Raw genomic sequence first — 17235 nt, forward strand, 5'->3', positions numbered from 1 at the left:
ACTTACTTTGTCTTTTCTGCGTAAATGTGTTAGATTTAATTCCAAAAATTTGCTATAAAACAAGATCGTGATGACACTATATTTAAGCATGTGCAGTCTGGCAACCCGGTCATTAACTGTCTGTCCACTGCTCCTCTACCAATCCTGCTCCAACAGGCCTCTAGGCACTTGTTACAATTCCCATTTTGACTAGAAGGTGCAATAATAATGTTATGGAAGCTAAGTGGGGAAGCAAGCATGCAGCCCCACAGTTGCAGAACATCTAGAAAACCAAACAAATCAGTGGATTATCTTCATATCTGTCAAACAGTGATATTTATTTAAAGCGTGAGACACTCAAAAGAGGTCATTAGTATTACTAAATTCAACTTGCATCCATCCATCCTTCCATTTTCTGTACCACATATCCTATAGAGTTGCAGGGAACCAGGAGCCTATCCCAGGGGACTGGGGGTACAAGGTGGGGGACACATCCTGGATGATGTGCCAGCCCATTGCAGCTCACAATCACACACCCATTCACACACTATGGGCAACAGTGCATGGCTTTGGACTGGGGAGGAAACCGGAATACCCAGAGGAAACCTCAGAGGAAACCCCAGAAGCATGTAATTGAATGGATGTAGCTTCCTATTTCTCTTTTAAGACTGATCTTACTTGGGGGTGGAAGCAGGCAAGCCCGGCACACACGGAGCGGAGACGGGATTTGGAACCCCAAACCCTGGAGGTGCGAGGCAAACGTGCTAACTACTAAGCCACCGTGCCCCCACCCTCAAGTAAGATCAGTCTTAAAAGAGAATTAGGATGCTACGTCCATTCAATTAGATGTGGAGGTTAGAATACATACACCTGCCCTGCTCCAGGGGCTTTGGGATGCAGGGCAATGTGAGTATGCATATGTGTGAACATGATTAGTATGCTGGTAGATTCTAGGAAGTGTGTGCATTCCTGGACCTTGGTAAGAGCTAGGGTATACTGTTATCAACCCAGAGCAGCATATAGAACCAGCCAAACTGAGACACACCTATTCTTTTGTAATCTTTACTCTGTGGTTTTGTGTGTGTGTGTGTGCCCCCAGTTTCAGAAGGAGCAATTTGCATAAAAATACATTGTCTTTCTCATTGTCTATCCTTTATGGAAAGACTCTGTGTGTGAATGGATGATTATATGTACATAATAATCCCTGTAATCCCTTGCCTCATGTGTGCTTTGGGTCTGTACTTGTTTTAGGTTTGTAATTGTAATGAGAATTTGATGCTGTAGACGCCAATTTTCACACCCTGGCCTTTAAATTATATTCAAAGTGGAATGAAAAAGAAATAAAAAGTTTCTAAATTCAGGGCAATAACTATGAATTTAATCTCACCAGAGAGAAATACCCTCCCACCTCTCTCTATATCTCTGTCACACACACAATCTCATGCTGCCCCGAGCCTCAGCGCCACTCCAATATCAGCTATGATCATCTTATAAAACACAGAAAAACTGAGACTGTCTGCCAACTGAATACGAATAATTTCCAAGCCCAGTATGCATAACATTTATGTATATTTGACATTTTTCATTTTGATTTGAACACTCAGGCTAATCACTTAGAAAACTGGGCTGAATTAAACCCTGAACAAATATTCCACCTGCATACTAACAAGGTTTTTCTTTCCGAGTTCTTCTGCTTTCAGTTCAGTGACTCGAATTGAAACGTAAGTGAGGAAGTTGACATCGCACTGTAAGCTGTTTAATAGTACTAAAAATACAAGGAGTCCCCTGGGTGCTCTTGTTCACCAGAGTGTGCGGAACAGTTGAAAGCTGTTCACCTTGTCTTGTGATTTTGAGAACAATGTTTAGTCTTTTTTTTGTAGCTGAAGACTGAGAAGTGCAGAGCAATTTAGAAAATCTAGCTGAGCATAATATTCTACTTTAGTCACTTCCTTTGCAAACACCCGCTACCAGACTGACTGAAAGGGATCATTTGAAGAAACAGATAGACACACGGACACAGACACACACACACACGCACACGCACATTGTTTAGCATACAAACCACAGTTATTAGGCTCCTACAGACAGTCAACATGCCAGAGTAGTTCAGGCTTTTCCTTTTACTTTAAGAGCTGATAAAAGTGCAATGAGGGTAGAATGGAAAATCAAGTTATTTTCTCACCTTAGCCTCAGGACCATGTTCAGAGCCCCCTGAGTACTGGGGCTTTTTTCCAGAGGTTGAATCTTTAATGGGAATAAAGAAAAAAAATCACTGTATCAGACATATTCACCTTCTATTCTGTGTATATTATGAAATGAAAATGTATAATGTGATAAAGATTCCCCTGTCAGCAAAGCATTTTAATGTTACATTCTTGCACATTTTGGTCTAAAGACAAAAGGCGTCATATAAAATTCTCTTCCCATATCCACAGCGATCAGCGCGCCTATAGCACTCTATTTCTGATCAATTTTATATAACGGTAATGTCACTGAGAAACGAGAGTGCCGAGATGAAAGAGAGAGGAGACGGGCAGACGGAAGGAAACACGAGCGCATAAATAAGGAAACGGTAAGAGAGATTGTTATGCCATTTCCACCAGAGCTCTCTCGTTTAATTTACAATGAGTCACAGACAAGAGCACACAGACCCACAGGGTAATAGCTATGGGTTGTGTTTAAACTCTCTATGCCTCACACCAATTCTCACAAACTGAAATAACCTTCGCTGCTAGACAGGGCAATGGGTTTAGTAGTGAAAAGTTCATCTTTATCAACCCTTAGGCCTGTATAGGCTTCACTACAGTTTATGAATGTATTAATAGCTTTGTTTTACAGTGCATCTGGAAAGTATTCACAGCGCTTCACTTTTTCCACATTTTGTTACGTTACAGCCTTATTCCAAAATGGATTAAATTCATTATTGTCCTCAAATTTCTACAAACAAAACCCCATAATGACAACATGAAAGTAGTCTGTTTGAAATCTTTGCAAATTTATTAAAAATAAAAAACAAAAAAGTGACATGTATATAAGTATTCAATACTTTGCTCAATACTTTGTTGAAGCACCTTTGGCACCAGTTACAGCCTCAAGTCTTATTGAGTATGATGCTACAAGCTTGGCACACCTATTTTTGGGCAGTTTCTCCAATTCTTCTTTGCAGGACCTCTCAAGCTCCATCAGGTTGGATGGGGAGCATCGGTGCACAGCCATTTTCAGATCTCTCCAGAGATGTTCAATCGGGTTCTAGTCTGGGCTCTGGCTTCGCCACTCAAGGACATTCAGAGAGTTGTCCTGTAGTCACTCCTTTGTTATCTTGGCTGTGTGCTTAGGGTCGTTGTCCTGTTCGAAGATGAACCTTCGCCCTAGTCTGAGGTCCAGAGCACTCTGGAGCAGGTTTTCATCAAGGATGTCTCTGTACTTTGCTGCACTCATCTTTCCCTTGATCCTGACTAGTGTCCCAGTTCCAGCCGCTGAAAAACATCCCCACAGCATGATGCTGCCACCACCATGCTTCACTGTAGGGATGGTATTGGCCAGGTGATGACTGGTGCCTGGTTTCCTCCAGACATGACGCTTGCCATTCAGGCCAAAGAGTTCAATCTTTGTTCAGTCTTTGGACTGAGAGACCTTCAGGTGCCTTTTGGCAAACTCCAGACGGGCTGTCCTGTGCCTTTTACTGAGGAGTGGCTTCTGTCTGGCCACTCTACCATACAGGCCTGATTGGTGGAGTGCTGCAGAGATGGTTGTTCTTCTGGAAGTTCTCCACAGAGACACGCTGGAGCTCTGTCAGAGTGACCATTGGGTTTTTGGTCACCTCCCTGACTAAGGCTATTCTCCCCCGATCGCTCAGTTTGGCCGGGCGGCCAGCTCTAGGAAGAGTCCTGGTGGTTCCAAACTTCTTCCATTTACGGATGATGGAGGCCACTGTGGGACCTTCAATGCTGCAGAAATGTTTCTGTACCCTTCCCCAGATCTGTGCCTCGATACAATCCTGTCTCGGAGGTCTACAGACAATTTCTTGGACTTCATGGCTTGGTTTGTGCTCAGACATGCATCGTTAGCTGTGGGACCTTATATAGACAAGTGTGCGCCTTTCCAAATCATGTCCAATCAACTGAATTTTCCACAGGTGGACTCCAATCAAGTAGAAACATCTCAAGGATGATCAGTGGAAACAAGATGCACATGAGCTCAATTTTGAGTGTCATGGCAAAATCTGTAAATACTTATGTACAGTATCTCACAAAAATAAGTACACCCCTCACATTTTTGTAAATATTTGATTATAACTTTTCATGTGACAACACTGAAGAAATGACACTTTGCTACAATGTAAAGTAGTGAGTGTACAGCTTGTGTAACAGTGTAAATTTGCTGTCCCCTCAAAATAACTCAACACACAGCCATTCATGTCTAAACCGCTGGCAACAAAAGTGAGTACACCCCTAAGTGAAAATGTCCAAATTGGGCCCAATTAGCCATTTTCCTTCCCCGGTGTCATGTGACTTGTTACAAGGTCTCAGGTGTGAATGGGGAGCAGGTGTGTTAAATTTGGTGTCATCGCTCTCACACTCCCTCATACTGGTCACTGGAAGTTCAACATGGCACCTCATGGCAAAGAACTCTCTGAGGATCTGAAAAAAAGAATTGTTGCTCTACATAAAGATGGCCTAGGCTATAAGAAGATCGCCAAGACCCTGACACTGAGCTGCAGCACGGTAGCCAAGACCATACAGCGGTTTAACAGAACAGGTTCCACTCAGAACAGACCTCGCCATGGTTGACTAAAGAAGTTGAGTGCACGTGCTCAGCGTCATATCCAGAGGTAGTCTTTGGGAAATAGATGTATGAGTGCTGCCAGCATTGCTGCAGAGGTTGAAGGGGTGGGGGGTCAGCCTGTCAGTTCTCAGACCATACGCGGCACACTGCATCAAATTGGTCTGCATGGCTGTCGTCCCAGAAGGAAGCCTCTCTAAAGATGATGCATAAGAAAGCCCGCAAACAGTTTGCTGAAGACAGGCAGACTAAGGACATGGATTACTGGAACCATGTCCTGTGGTCTGATGAGACCAAGATAAACTTATTTGGTTCCGATGGTGTCAAGCGTGTGTGGCGGCAACCAGGTGAGGAGTACAAAGACAAGTGTGTCTTGCCTACAGTCAAGCATGGTGGTGGGAGTGTCATGGTCTGGGGCTGCATGAGTGCTGCCGGCACTGGGGAGCTACAGTTCAGTGAGGGAACCAGGAATGCCAACATGTACTGTGACATACTGAAGCACAGCATGATCCCCTCCCTTCGGAGACTGGGCTGCAGGGCAGTATTCCAGCATGATAACAACCCCAAACATACCTCCAAGACAACCACTGCCTTGCTAAAGAAGCTGAGGGTGAAGGTGATGGACTAAACCTTATTGAGCATCTGTGGGGAATCCTCAAACGGAAGGTGGAGGAGCACAAGGTCTCTAACATCCACCAGCTCCGTGATGTTGTCATGGAGGAGTGGAAGAGGACTCCAGTGGCAACCTGTGAAGCTCTGGTGAACTCCATGCCCAAGAGGGTTAAGGCAGCGCTGGAAAATAATGGTGGCCACACAAAATATTGACACTTTGGGCCCAATTTTGACATTTTCACTTAGGGGTGTACTCACTTTTGTTGCCAGTGGGTAGACATTAATGGCTGTGTGTTGAGTTATTTTGAGGGGACAGCAAATTTACACTGTTATACAAGGTGTACACACACTACTTTACATTGTAGCAAAGTGAAGAAATAACAGTGTTGTCACATCAAATGATATAATCAAATATTTTAAAAATGTGAGGGGTGTACTCACTTTTGTGACATACTGTACAAGTGCTTTTTTTGTTTTTTATTTTTAATAAATTTGCAAAGATTTCACACAAACTTCTTTCACGTTGTCATTATGGGGTATTGTTTGTAGAATTTTGAGGAAAATAATGAATTTACTCCATTTTGGAATAAGGCTGTAACATAAAAAAATGTGGAAAAAGTGAAGCTCTGGGAATACTTTCCAGATGCACTGTAGTATAGGGTTTGTGATATGATTTCCTATTTAAATTTGCAAATAATGAGAATGGAATCTGTTTAAATATATTAATCCCAACAAGTACACTTGATTAAAAGGCACTATCAATCAAGACTGATGAACTGCTAAATTAACACCTACTATGTACATCCGAGACTGGTATACCTAAACTGGTGTCCAATGTAACCAGCAGCTGTTAAATTACAGTTTAACTCAACACTTCTACAAACCCTAAACTAAAGCTCACAGTTGAAATGTTTACCATGAGGTTACAATTGCTTAGCAGCAAAAGCACTTGGGGCTTTTGAAGATGGCCACAGATTTTCTTTTTACTTAATTACGGCGTCACACTCTGAAATGCCAGGGTGCTAAATTAACACCTACTATGTACTATATTTTGAGACCGATGTAACTAGACTAGTCTCCAATGTTCCCTACAGCTGTTAATTTAACACCACTCATTGGACTGTATAGTAGCACTATAATGACTTGTTAATCTGTTCTGTTTTGTTAATTTTTCTGGGTTTTTTTTTTTTAACATTCCTAGCTCAAGAGACAAACAGCAAAACAGAGAGTAAATAAGAATGACTGGGGATGAAATGCGAGAAACTAGAGAGAAAACAGCTCAGTAGCTGTTCTAAATGTAATAGAGAGAACACTAGATGTGGAAGGCTTCCTCCAGGCCTGTCTAGGCTGCACAGCCGCTCAGCATGGGACACAGGCTTAGTGAATCAAGACAAATCACATCCACTTCCACACGCAGCCCTCACCTGGGGATGCTGAATGGACAGGCCTTCTATAGGGACATTGTTGGCATTCACTTCCCCCTGCAATAAAAAAAGAAAAAAAAAAGGACGCACATGGGGAGTGGAAGAATAGCAAGCGCTCTCTCATTCAGCTTTTAGGAAATGGTTTCTGAACATTCACAGAGCCCAAAAGGAAATGTGACCATACACGCACATGCTCGTAACTCTGCATATCTAATACTTGGTGTTTGTTTGTCAAATATTCTACATTCATATATAACTTAGTTTATTAAACAATCAATGCACAACACAGACATTGAAATTACATTATAAAACAATCCTTCAGTGGATAATTAAAATGGGTTATGACCAAATGTGGTTAGAGGCATTGTCTGTCTGTTATCCCTGTTTGTGTTCATGTTTGCACGTTTATGAGTGCTGAAATACGTTTCTTCCATTTCAAGTACCAAAACACAAATTCACAGTGCTGATAAGTTAACCATAACAAGCTCCAATATGAGGAGAGAAAAGGAGCACTTACATGCTGGTTTTCATCTTTGACCCTCCGTGACTGAAAAGCAATTAAGAGACAGGATTATATTATGTACGTTTTCTCCCACAAAGAATGACAGACAGATGTAGCTGTTTGTGTAGGAGTGTAATCAGCACCGGCTCATTTGCATTTTATGATAAACAATACACAGAAGCGATGCATCTCCAGCCTCATTAGCGCACGCTGATTTGCGGCTGATTTTCGGTGGAGGGGGTTTGATTTTTATTCCTGACTTGAGCTCACAGTGAGTTATACATTCCACATGCACCAGTCAAAGAGAATAACAAAGCGGAGAGGTGTGTCTCCTCCATGCTCATGCTGTTTTAAAGCCTGAAGAACATGTCTCTCGTTAAGGATACAGAAATGTACACAGAGTAAAATATTTACAGCTGAGGCTGTATGGGATATTTATAAACGTCAGAGGCTGTACATACAGAGTAATTATAGCTAAATGTTGTGCAATTTTAATGTCTAGCAAAGGAAAATACATGTAATGGAAGTACAATGAGTGAAATCTAACACAACACTTACATTTTTTATTTAGTTTTCCTCACATGAAATGAAACATACAGAATAAGATCACACCTACCCTTCCTTGATTGACAGCTGCCTTCCCTTCTTCACTCCTTTCATCCATCTCATCATCACTCCATTCCCAGTCTCCATCCTCTGTCTTGTGCAAGCGACCGCTTGATCCTGGCACTCGTCTCACCTAAGCAGGACACAGACATTCTCACGCCAGTGTAAACCTTCATAGGCCAAGGACAGCACACGGTCTCGGAAATTCATTCAGTTTGGGACACTGAGAATCGGTGCTGATTTGCGCGCTGATGCCTCGTAATTGTTAATCAATAAAAGGGATATCAATTTATATCCTGAAGTGACAAACCCATTGCAGTGAATTCTAAAAGTTCACCAATGTTAGAAGTGTGCTAAATGTTGCCGCATGTGTAAAATTAATTGTTCAGCAATAATCAAACATTACTGTAAGTCACGGGTTACATGCTTTTTTTTTTTCTTTTCTTTTTTTTTTTACAAATGCTAATGAATGTGTGTGGTCTTTTATCATAACAGTGACTGGAAACAATTCTCCACATCCAAATCAATGATCCTGGAAATGTATAAATAAATAGCAAACGGCATAAACCTATTCAATCTGTCTAGTTGTCTTAAAAAACAAATGTAGGAATATCACTGCCAAATCACATAATATACAGAATCTCCTTCTAAACAAACCTAGTGTCAAGTGAAAGCTGGTCCAGGGATCAGCTTTGTTCTGATAAAAAAAAACTGAACAAATCCAAATAATTCTTTCCTATGTTAACCCAAATTTAGACCCTTCAAATCCTGGCTTATAATTTAGATATTCATCTTAACGCATTTTATTCAGTAATTACAGTGAAACTAATATAGGATAAATGTATGTAGTTACAATGATGATGATGATGTAAGTTTGAAGTGCTCCACCCCCATCTTCACCCCACCCCACCCTGTGGGTCCTGAGCATTTAAGGGGTTAATCTAGCTTTCAAAAAAATCTTTTAGATTTACACAACACCAGTGACTAGGATTACAGCGTACAAAAGTGACGAAAGACAACACATCCACACATGCACACATGTACACACCAATTGAAAAGATAACTAAATCTACAAATAGTGATGCACCGATACTAAATTTCTCAGCCGATACGGATAACCGATAATTCAGAGTGATATCAGCCGACACTGATAACCGATTATTCAGAGTGATATCAGCCGACACTGATAACCGATTATTCAGAGTGATATCGGCCGACACCGATAACTGATACCGATAATTCTGCCTTTTATGCCTTCTTTTAAATTAATAATAATTAATTCCACAATTCAGAAGGAAATGCAAAAAACCTTTATTCTCTCCATTTCAACAAGTTGTTTCAAAGTAACTGGTCTCATAAACAGGAAACACATTACTCTAATTAATAGGGATGCACCGAAATGAAAATTCCAAAATAGAATATAATGAAAAACTTGACCGAAAGCCGAAGGCCGAAACCGAACACGTTTTTTTCGCATTTTTTTCATTTATTTTGCCATTTTTTTCACCATTGCATAAATTAAAGAGTCAAAATATGCTTTTTACTATTTTGTCTTGCTTTTCAAAGCACAAATCACTTAGAAAAACTACAATTTTGAAATATTTATTTAACACTGAACATTTTTTTTCATTCCAGCAGGCATAGGCTACCAACAAGGCACAATATAAGTTTAAATAAATAAAAGTAAAATAAAACTATTTTGATGTGGTCATCTTTGAGCCCCCCTTGAATAGCCGATGTTAGGCCCATAACTGACTGCTGAAAGAATGTAACGCTCTGTAGCCTACAACAAAAAAGTGCATTAAAAAGTGCAGAAAATGGTTCTATTCGGTTCTATACGGCTGATATATTGGGGATATATACCGCTCGCGTCCCAGTACACCTCGCGGAGTATTATAGTAGATATAGTATAGTTAGATACGTTGTTAATGTTATGTTCCTTGATAGATTTAGTTAGTTTAAACTATAGATTACTTCATTTAGTCCCTTTGCCTGTCTTGACTACGTTTTTTGGATTACGATTTGGATTTGTCTGCCTGCCCTTAAATAAATACGTCTTTACCTGCTTCCGTACTCTACTCCCTTACGTCTCGCAACGTGACAGAATACTCCGGAACAGAAACAAAAAAGGTTAGGCTAGGCTATTTGGTCACGTCATCAAACACGCCTTGTTTGGTCAAATTTATTCGGCCTTTTCACCTATTCGGCCGAACACCGAAAATGCTTTTTTGCTATTTTCGGCCGGATAATTTCGGTTGCTGAACATTCGGTGCATCCCTACTAATTAACATTAACACATGAACTAAATTCTGAAGATTAAAGTAAGAGTTCTTAACTTATTGAATGTTATTAATTCATATTAACATTGAGTGAATTCTAAAAAACCTCCTGTTAGGTTTCACATTCACTCACCACAAACAAAAGCATTTCTCCTTCATCAGTGACATCAAATTGGTAATATATAGGCCTAATATAAACTTTTTTTGATTATATTAACTCTTATTAACATTAAGCATATGAAACATACTACTCTACAAATATATATTTTCTGTGCAATATATATACTTTTTTGTCAAACAGTCTTCATTTAAATCTTTCAACCATGTACTGGCGCTTTAATTCAGCACGAGCAGCATGGGAAAAAAAATTGCCTGGACGCTGAAACTCCCGCTTCACTGTTGCTCACTTCCAGTGTAAAATGTTAGCAGTGCAGAGCTTACAAACTGCAGTTTTGTCGTCATTCCACACAAGAGATATCATCTTTGCACACAGCACTAAATCAATGTGTTTTTCCGCCCTCTTTTGATTGGCAGGATATAATCGGCCCTGATCATCGGATGTTTTTAATCGGCCGATACATCGGTGCATCTCTATCTACAAGGCCTACAAATTTACACAGCACTCCAATCTACAAAGCTGAAAGGCAGCTACAGCTAAGAGTCAAATGATGGAGCATGTACCCTTCTCCCAGCATCATGCTCTCTCTCTGAACACACCGGCAGGCCAGCATTCCTGTGCCTCTCCACTGGCACCTTCAGCAAAACAATACAATAATAAACAAATATGTACAGTACTGTGCAATAGTCTTAGGCACATGCAAAGAAACACTGTAGATGCCTTCACAAATAATGAAATGAAATGTTTCTACATTTAAAAAATACTATATAGAGCAGTAAACAGTAATAGATGAAACAAAGCTGATATTTAGTGTGACGACCCTTTACTCTAAAAAACAATTTATTAGTAGTCGCTGGTACAATGTGTGCAGTTTTATAAGGAAATGAACTGTAAGTTTTATTGGTTCTTCTGGAGACTTTGACTGTTGCACTTGCTTTGTATTTTTTCAGCAAAAACCCAGCAGCCTTCATTATGGTTTTTGTCTCTTTGTCTCTTACATAATATGCTGCTTTCTTTACTGACATACAAACATTTTTTGTAGCATTTAACTTTGTGCTGGAAAACTAATGTTTGGAAATCTAAAATGTTTTTTGTACTGACTCGATAATGTAGAAGTCATAATCTAAAACACTCTAATAAAGTATGTACTACAAAAAATAGGGTGCCTAAAACTTTTGCACAGTACTGTGTCCATGTGTGTGTGTGTGTGTGTGTGTGTGTGTGTGTGTGTGTACATATATATAATGTGTGTGTGTGTGTGTGTGTGTGTATATATATCTGTATAAATACACACACATACATATTTATATATGTGTGTGTGTATATATATATATATATATATATATATATATATATATATATATATATACACACACACATAATGTGTGTGTGTGTGTGTGTATATGTATATATTTATATAATCTGTTCAGACATCATCTACAAGCTCTGAGTATGTGAATATGATGAAAAGGTCAGCAATCCTAGACCTCACACCTACACATAAAAAACAAATATTTTATGTGCCAGAACACCCACTACACTCTGACTGTCTGCATACATATTTACTCACCTTTATTACTCACTCTCTATTATGCCAAACGCATAACATATACTGTGTAAAACACAAACACAATCCACATAACAAGCAATGGTAAGAGAAAGGAAGCAATGGAATGCATTTACTCTTCATATTCTGTGCATGCAATATTTCCATCTCTTCAGCAAAGCATCTACAGCTTTACTGAATTCATGCCATAAAATAATTATTGAGATGAGTTAATTAGGTACTGGCCACGCCTGTCCTGCCAAAACAAGCTCATCACATACTGCCTGACTGAAACCAAAGAACTCATCTGCCCCCTGTTGGCCAAACAGCAACACTACAGCAGTTCTGACCGCCATGATCATGTGTGACGTGTGCACATCAGTGTTCAGAGAAATGAACACTTACTGGTCAGTTTATCCATTCATATATCAACAACTAAGTGTGCTGAAAGAGTTGTGATCCACCTAAAAGCATCAGGTGAAACTCAGTCCATGCCAATGGAAAAAAACAAAAGACCATTGTAAAGTCAAATATTGATTTTATCATTCAGTGTCCTCACTCTGCTTTTTCAAGGTCACCAGATCAGCATATTTTTTCCCCCACTTTTACAGACTCTAGTAAAAGTTGAAAAGGGCAGGGTATTCATTCATCTACACCAGTCACTGCAGTACAGTGGCTCTGGAAAAGTCTGACTTGAGAAAAACCAGAAAAAGTGAGCTGTAAAGCAATAGAGAGAGAGAGAGAGAGAGAGAAAGAGAGAGAGAGAGAGAGAGAGAGAGAGAGGAAATTGGATCCGGTTTCAGAAGTGCTCAGGTCAAAGAATTTTCAAGTGACAATGTTTTTCTTGTGCTCTCCATTTCCACAATAACTATACACATTTCTATTAAACAATGAGTAACAGGCACAAAGTTAAAAGGCAGAAACGTTATAAAAGCTTACTATTTCATCAGAGCCTCGTTGAACAATGAAACTAATTAAAACACCCGAATATGCTCTCCTTTTATGATCCACTGCAGCAATGCCTGCCAAGTAACAGCATCATCTGCTTATAAGTCCAATTATTCAGTTGTGCTGCCATAATCATCTTCTCCGTTGTACTATTAAAATTGCATTTCCCAAAGGTTCCCGCCCCTGCATACTAAGATCAGGATGAAGGCAACTGCTGTCAGAAGTATTCACACACTCTGTCCCAGCTCATCGGATGTGACTGTATAAAGGCTTCTGCTCTGTTTTTCTATGCTCATGCTAATTCACTGACTGTAATCGATTACCAAATGCCGCGACAGCAACGCTAAGCTCTCCAGAGGCAAGACGAAAGCCATTGTGAATCCTTACAGTGACACAGCAACATTAAAGTGGTGTGGTAATTATGAAGCTTTTAGTCTTATGGCACAGGTGTATTATTCATGCTGAGATTTTAAGGATACTCTACCAAGATCATTCCGGTTTCTATTAAAACAGAGCCACTTATCACACACTAAAAATAGTGATATAAAAGTTATAAATAGATTTCCTGTAAATACACTGTCACAGAGGCATGTTTCACAGCTTCAGCTTCTTTAGTCACACACCTTTCATCCATGTTACTTCCTGTTCATTCATTCTCTCTGATGTGTGCTCTGTTCTTCCTTTTTTAGGCTGAAGGCAAAAGGAGAGAATTGTGATCTCACTCTGATCTCACACTCAGACTGTGAGCAAAAAGCAGCCTAGCATGTAAATGGTTGTGTTTAAGTGGAGCGCTCAGTTGCCTAAGCAACCACATCAAACCCCATTTGTCTTTATCTCTGGTCGGGGCCTAGATACGTTACAGTCCCCTGAATGCACGAGTTGGCAGTGCATTCGTTCTGCATGGCTGATGTTTTCTGCTCGTTCCTGTTTCCTACCTGATTGCATTTGTGCACTGACAACCAGATACAAAGGCTACATAATCTATAGAAACGAACGACACGAGGTTTGGCAGTGGTGCAGCTGTCTGGGACAGTTACCGCTTAAAATAGAACGGGCAAAAGGTCAAATGACGGAAAAAGGGAAGAAAGTCGCTGCTTTTTCAGCAAGGTAGGTTGCTTTTGAATCAGAAACAAACGCATTCATTTATTCATGCCTATACAGGACTTGATGCAATTACTTGTAACCATGTCTCATGTCTAAAGCACGGGCTTTTATAATATTATTCAGATTATTATTTATATTTATAAATGAGCAAATTATTAGTATTTGCAAAGCTAATTCCATAGCGGTTGACTTGGTTTTCTATTAACAAAATGATTAGTAGTTGCAGCTGTCCATTTGTTTTCTCAGCACAGACTACAATCATTTTAGATTGCAGCCAATGACAATTAGGGAAATGTCTAAATAAAACACTACTGTAATCGTGTTTTTTATATAGCTTTTACATAGCTGCCTGCCAGGTATTCAAACAGGCAGTGATACAGATTCCATGATGTAATGTTTCTGTAAGGACATCATCACAAATTCCCCCACAGTGCATTGCATGTTTCCAAGCACAATGAGTGCTGCTCTCGTTTTTGAGTTCTCGCCATATGCTTTTTGTTTACATTACCCTGTGGATTTGTTTTGTTCCTGTCTCCACCCTGTCGTGTCACTGGTTAACTAATGTGTGTACCTGTTCTGTGTTTAGCCATTAATTAGTCTGTCTATTTTTACCCTTCTGTTTCTTGTCTCCATGAAATTATCGCTCATCACACTCCTCTCGATATGCTGTATATAGGATTATCACTTATCACACTATTCTCGATATGCTGTATATGAGATTATCACTTATCACACTATTCTCGATATGCTGTATATGAGATTATCACTTATCACACTATTCTCGATATGCTGTATATGAGATTATCACTTATCACACTATTCTCGATCTGCTGTATGAGTTTATCACTTTTCACAATTCTCACGATATGCTGTATATGAGATTATCACTTATCACACTATTCTCGATATGCTGTATATGAGATTATCACTTATCACACTATTCTCACTGTATACAAGATCTTTAGAGGACACTGCGATTACTGTGTTATTGACACTGCGATTATTTATGTATTTCTGTAGCATGTAACATCGTTAATTAAAAGGTTGTGATTAATGTGTTTACCTCAGCTGCTGCAAATAAAGATTTTTAAAAAAATATGCAACTCAATCTTCCTTGTCAATATTTAAGAACTGCAACGTTCAGCCTAAGGAATAAACAAATATATTATGGATTAAAATGTCTGGTGTATATATATTTAATTAATTAATTAGTTAGTTAGTTAGTTAATTAATTAATTTTTTGTATAATAGCCATACACAGCTGCAGTCACATGGCAGGCGTGTACCTGAACACCACAGAAAGACCAGAATGGAAACGCTGAAAGAAGTCTTTCTCCTCTCTCTGTAACTAGAGTGTGTAGACCTTGTGGAAAAAGCAGCAGTGTGTAGCGGCAGTATTCTAAAAAGAAAGCACCACACTGACCAAACCTCACACACCACAGCAAGTCAGTACAAGGTGCACTGTGATGTCCGTAGTGGCTCAGAGCAACGTGTGATGAAAATGAAATACCTTTTTAGCTCTTTGGCTTATATTTGGTCCTTTACAAAGCAGCTTTTCAATCAAGTATTCCCGGTTCTATGATGGTAAAGCAGAAAAGAAAAGATTTTAAACTTTAAAGCACAGCAACTTGTCTGAACTGCAAGTAAAATATATAAATAAAACTGTACCTTGGCTTTTTGGAAGAATTTACATTTCAAAAGTTCTGACGCAGTTGGCCTGTGGAGATGTGAAAAAGTGCTTGAGAATATATAAACATGTCATGAGCATTCTTAAATTAGCCTTATATTTCCTGCATTAACCAGAACAGGTCATTAAGTTAAGATTAAGGTAAGAGTTCCCTGTACACAACAGAGAATATTTAGCGCAATTACATATGCACAGAACGTATTTTAGAGTAAGCCTTTGGTATAGCTACTGGCATGGGCTCATTTATATCAATTTGACCATAATTGAGTTTTTCTACTGTGAGCTTTATAACACTGAATCCCTTTATTGATTGTGACTGAACATATGGCACAATGTAGAAGCCCGGAGAGAGATTTTCTTTTTTGCGCACAATAAAGCACACTGAAAAATGATAATTGTTCAGTAAACTTTCAAACAAATTTCCTCTAGTAATTCGTTGTTCATCTAGATTTCCTAATGGGGAAATGGAATAACATACCTCTTAGTCGGGTCCTTTTGAAGGCACAGAGTTATTAATTTCCTAAAAGATTTCCCATATTTCTTGAGCATCTCTTTATCCTCCACTTCTGTCTCTAAGGTTGGGGGATCATTCTGCAGTGTCAGCATTAAGACCTACACAACAGGGTGAGGAAATCAGGGTCATAATTAATGGCTGGTCAAAAAAGAAACTGCACAGCATTGTAAGATGTCTCAATTAAACTATACACAATTTACAAGGAAACGCTACTGTATGTATTCCATAGAGGACAGCAATAAATGGCATCGTAGCACTGCAAGTATTTTTTTGGTTAAGGAAACTTCTAGAATATTTACAACATAGCATAACCTTCATGGCATAACTATGTCAGTCTTGCTTGTTACAGTGTAGAGTAACGACTCCAGCGAATCAAAGAGCATACTGATAATATATTAGTTTCTTAAAAGATTTTCCAGATTTCCTAAATATAATTACCCTCTAGTCAAGCTTACAAAACATTTACATAGAAACTAATTCAACACTTCTCAGTGTGTTTTCTATTTTTCACTTGTCTGATGTCTATTCTCTACTCAGTGTTGAAAACAGGAAATAATACCCTCACCTTCATTGGTGGGTATCGATGATAGGGTGCAGATCCTGTGGCCAATTCTATGGCAGTGATCCCAAAACTCCAAATGTCAGCTTTGAAATCATAACCTCGTACCTACAGGTAATAGAAGCCAATATGCATAACAGATAACTCCTCGGAGAAAGCAAATTCTGAGATACAGTATCAAAACGTTCAAATTAAACGTGTGTATTCAGGGATTTTCCTGCATTGAACATTTTTTGGCGGCCGTCAAAACAAATCTTTGTCCCGCCAAAGCCTTATTTGATCAGTTATTGTGATTTATGAGTGATGTAGATGACTGCTGCGCTTGTGATAGGGCGCATGTTAACTGATGGAAAGAACGAGCAGAGAGCCCCTCCCCTGCACGCTCTCTCTGTCTTCAAACTGAGCACTGTTTGCACTCTTTGCTCTCTCTCCCTCGCAAATCCATCCATTTTCTAAACCACTTGTCCTACTGGGTCACGGGGAACCTGGAGCCTATCACAGGGAGCATGGGCACAAGGCAGGGTACACCCTGGACAGGGTGCCAATCCATCGCAGGGCACACTCACATACACATT

The 17235-nt window shown here is 39.5% G+C and overlaps 1 protein-coding gene across 1 annotated transcript in view; it reads right to left on the minus strand.

Moving 5' to 3' along the window:
• The window catches only part of stk39 (serine threonine kinase 39), a 44750-nt gene that overhangs the window by 18252 nt on the left and 9263 nt on the right, over positions 1-17235 (minus strand). The window contains exons 7-14 of the mRNA XM_017469076.3: positions 16667-16768; positions 16066-16199; positions 15569-15617; positions 15411-15476; positions 7916-8038; positions 7315-7344; positions 6798-6854; positions 2162-2223 (exon numbers count right to left, since the gene is read on the minus strand). Coding sequence (XP_017324565.1) covers positions 2162-2223; positions 6798-6854; positions 7315-7344; positions 7916-8038; positions 15411-15476; positions 15569-15617; positions 16066-16199; positions 16667-16768 — 623 coding nt within the window. The remainder of the gene's footprint in view (positions 1-2161; positions 2224-6797; positions 6855-7314; positions 7345-7915; positions 8039-15410; positions 15477-15568; positions 15618-16065; positions 16200-16666; positions 16769-17235) is intronic.

Source organism: Ictalurus punctatus, chromosome 6, assembly GCF_001660625.3.
Source record: "Ictalurus punctatus breed USDA103 chromosome 6, Coco_2.0, whole genome shotgun sequence".
NCBI lineage: Eukaryota > Metazoa > Chordata > Actinopteri > Siluriformes > Ictaluridae > Ictalurus > Ictalurus punctatus.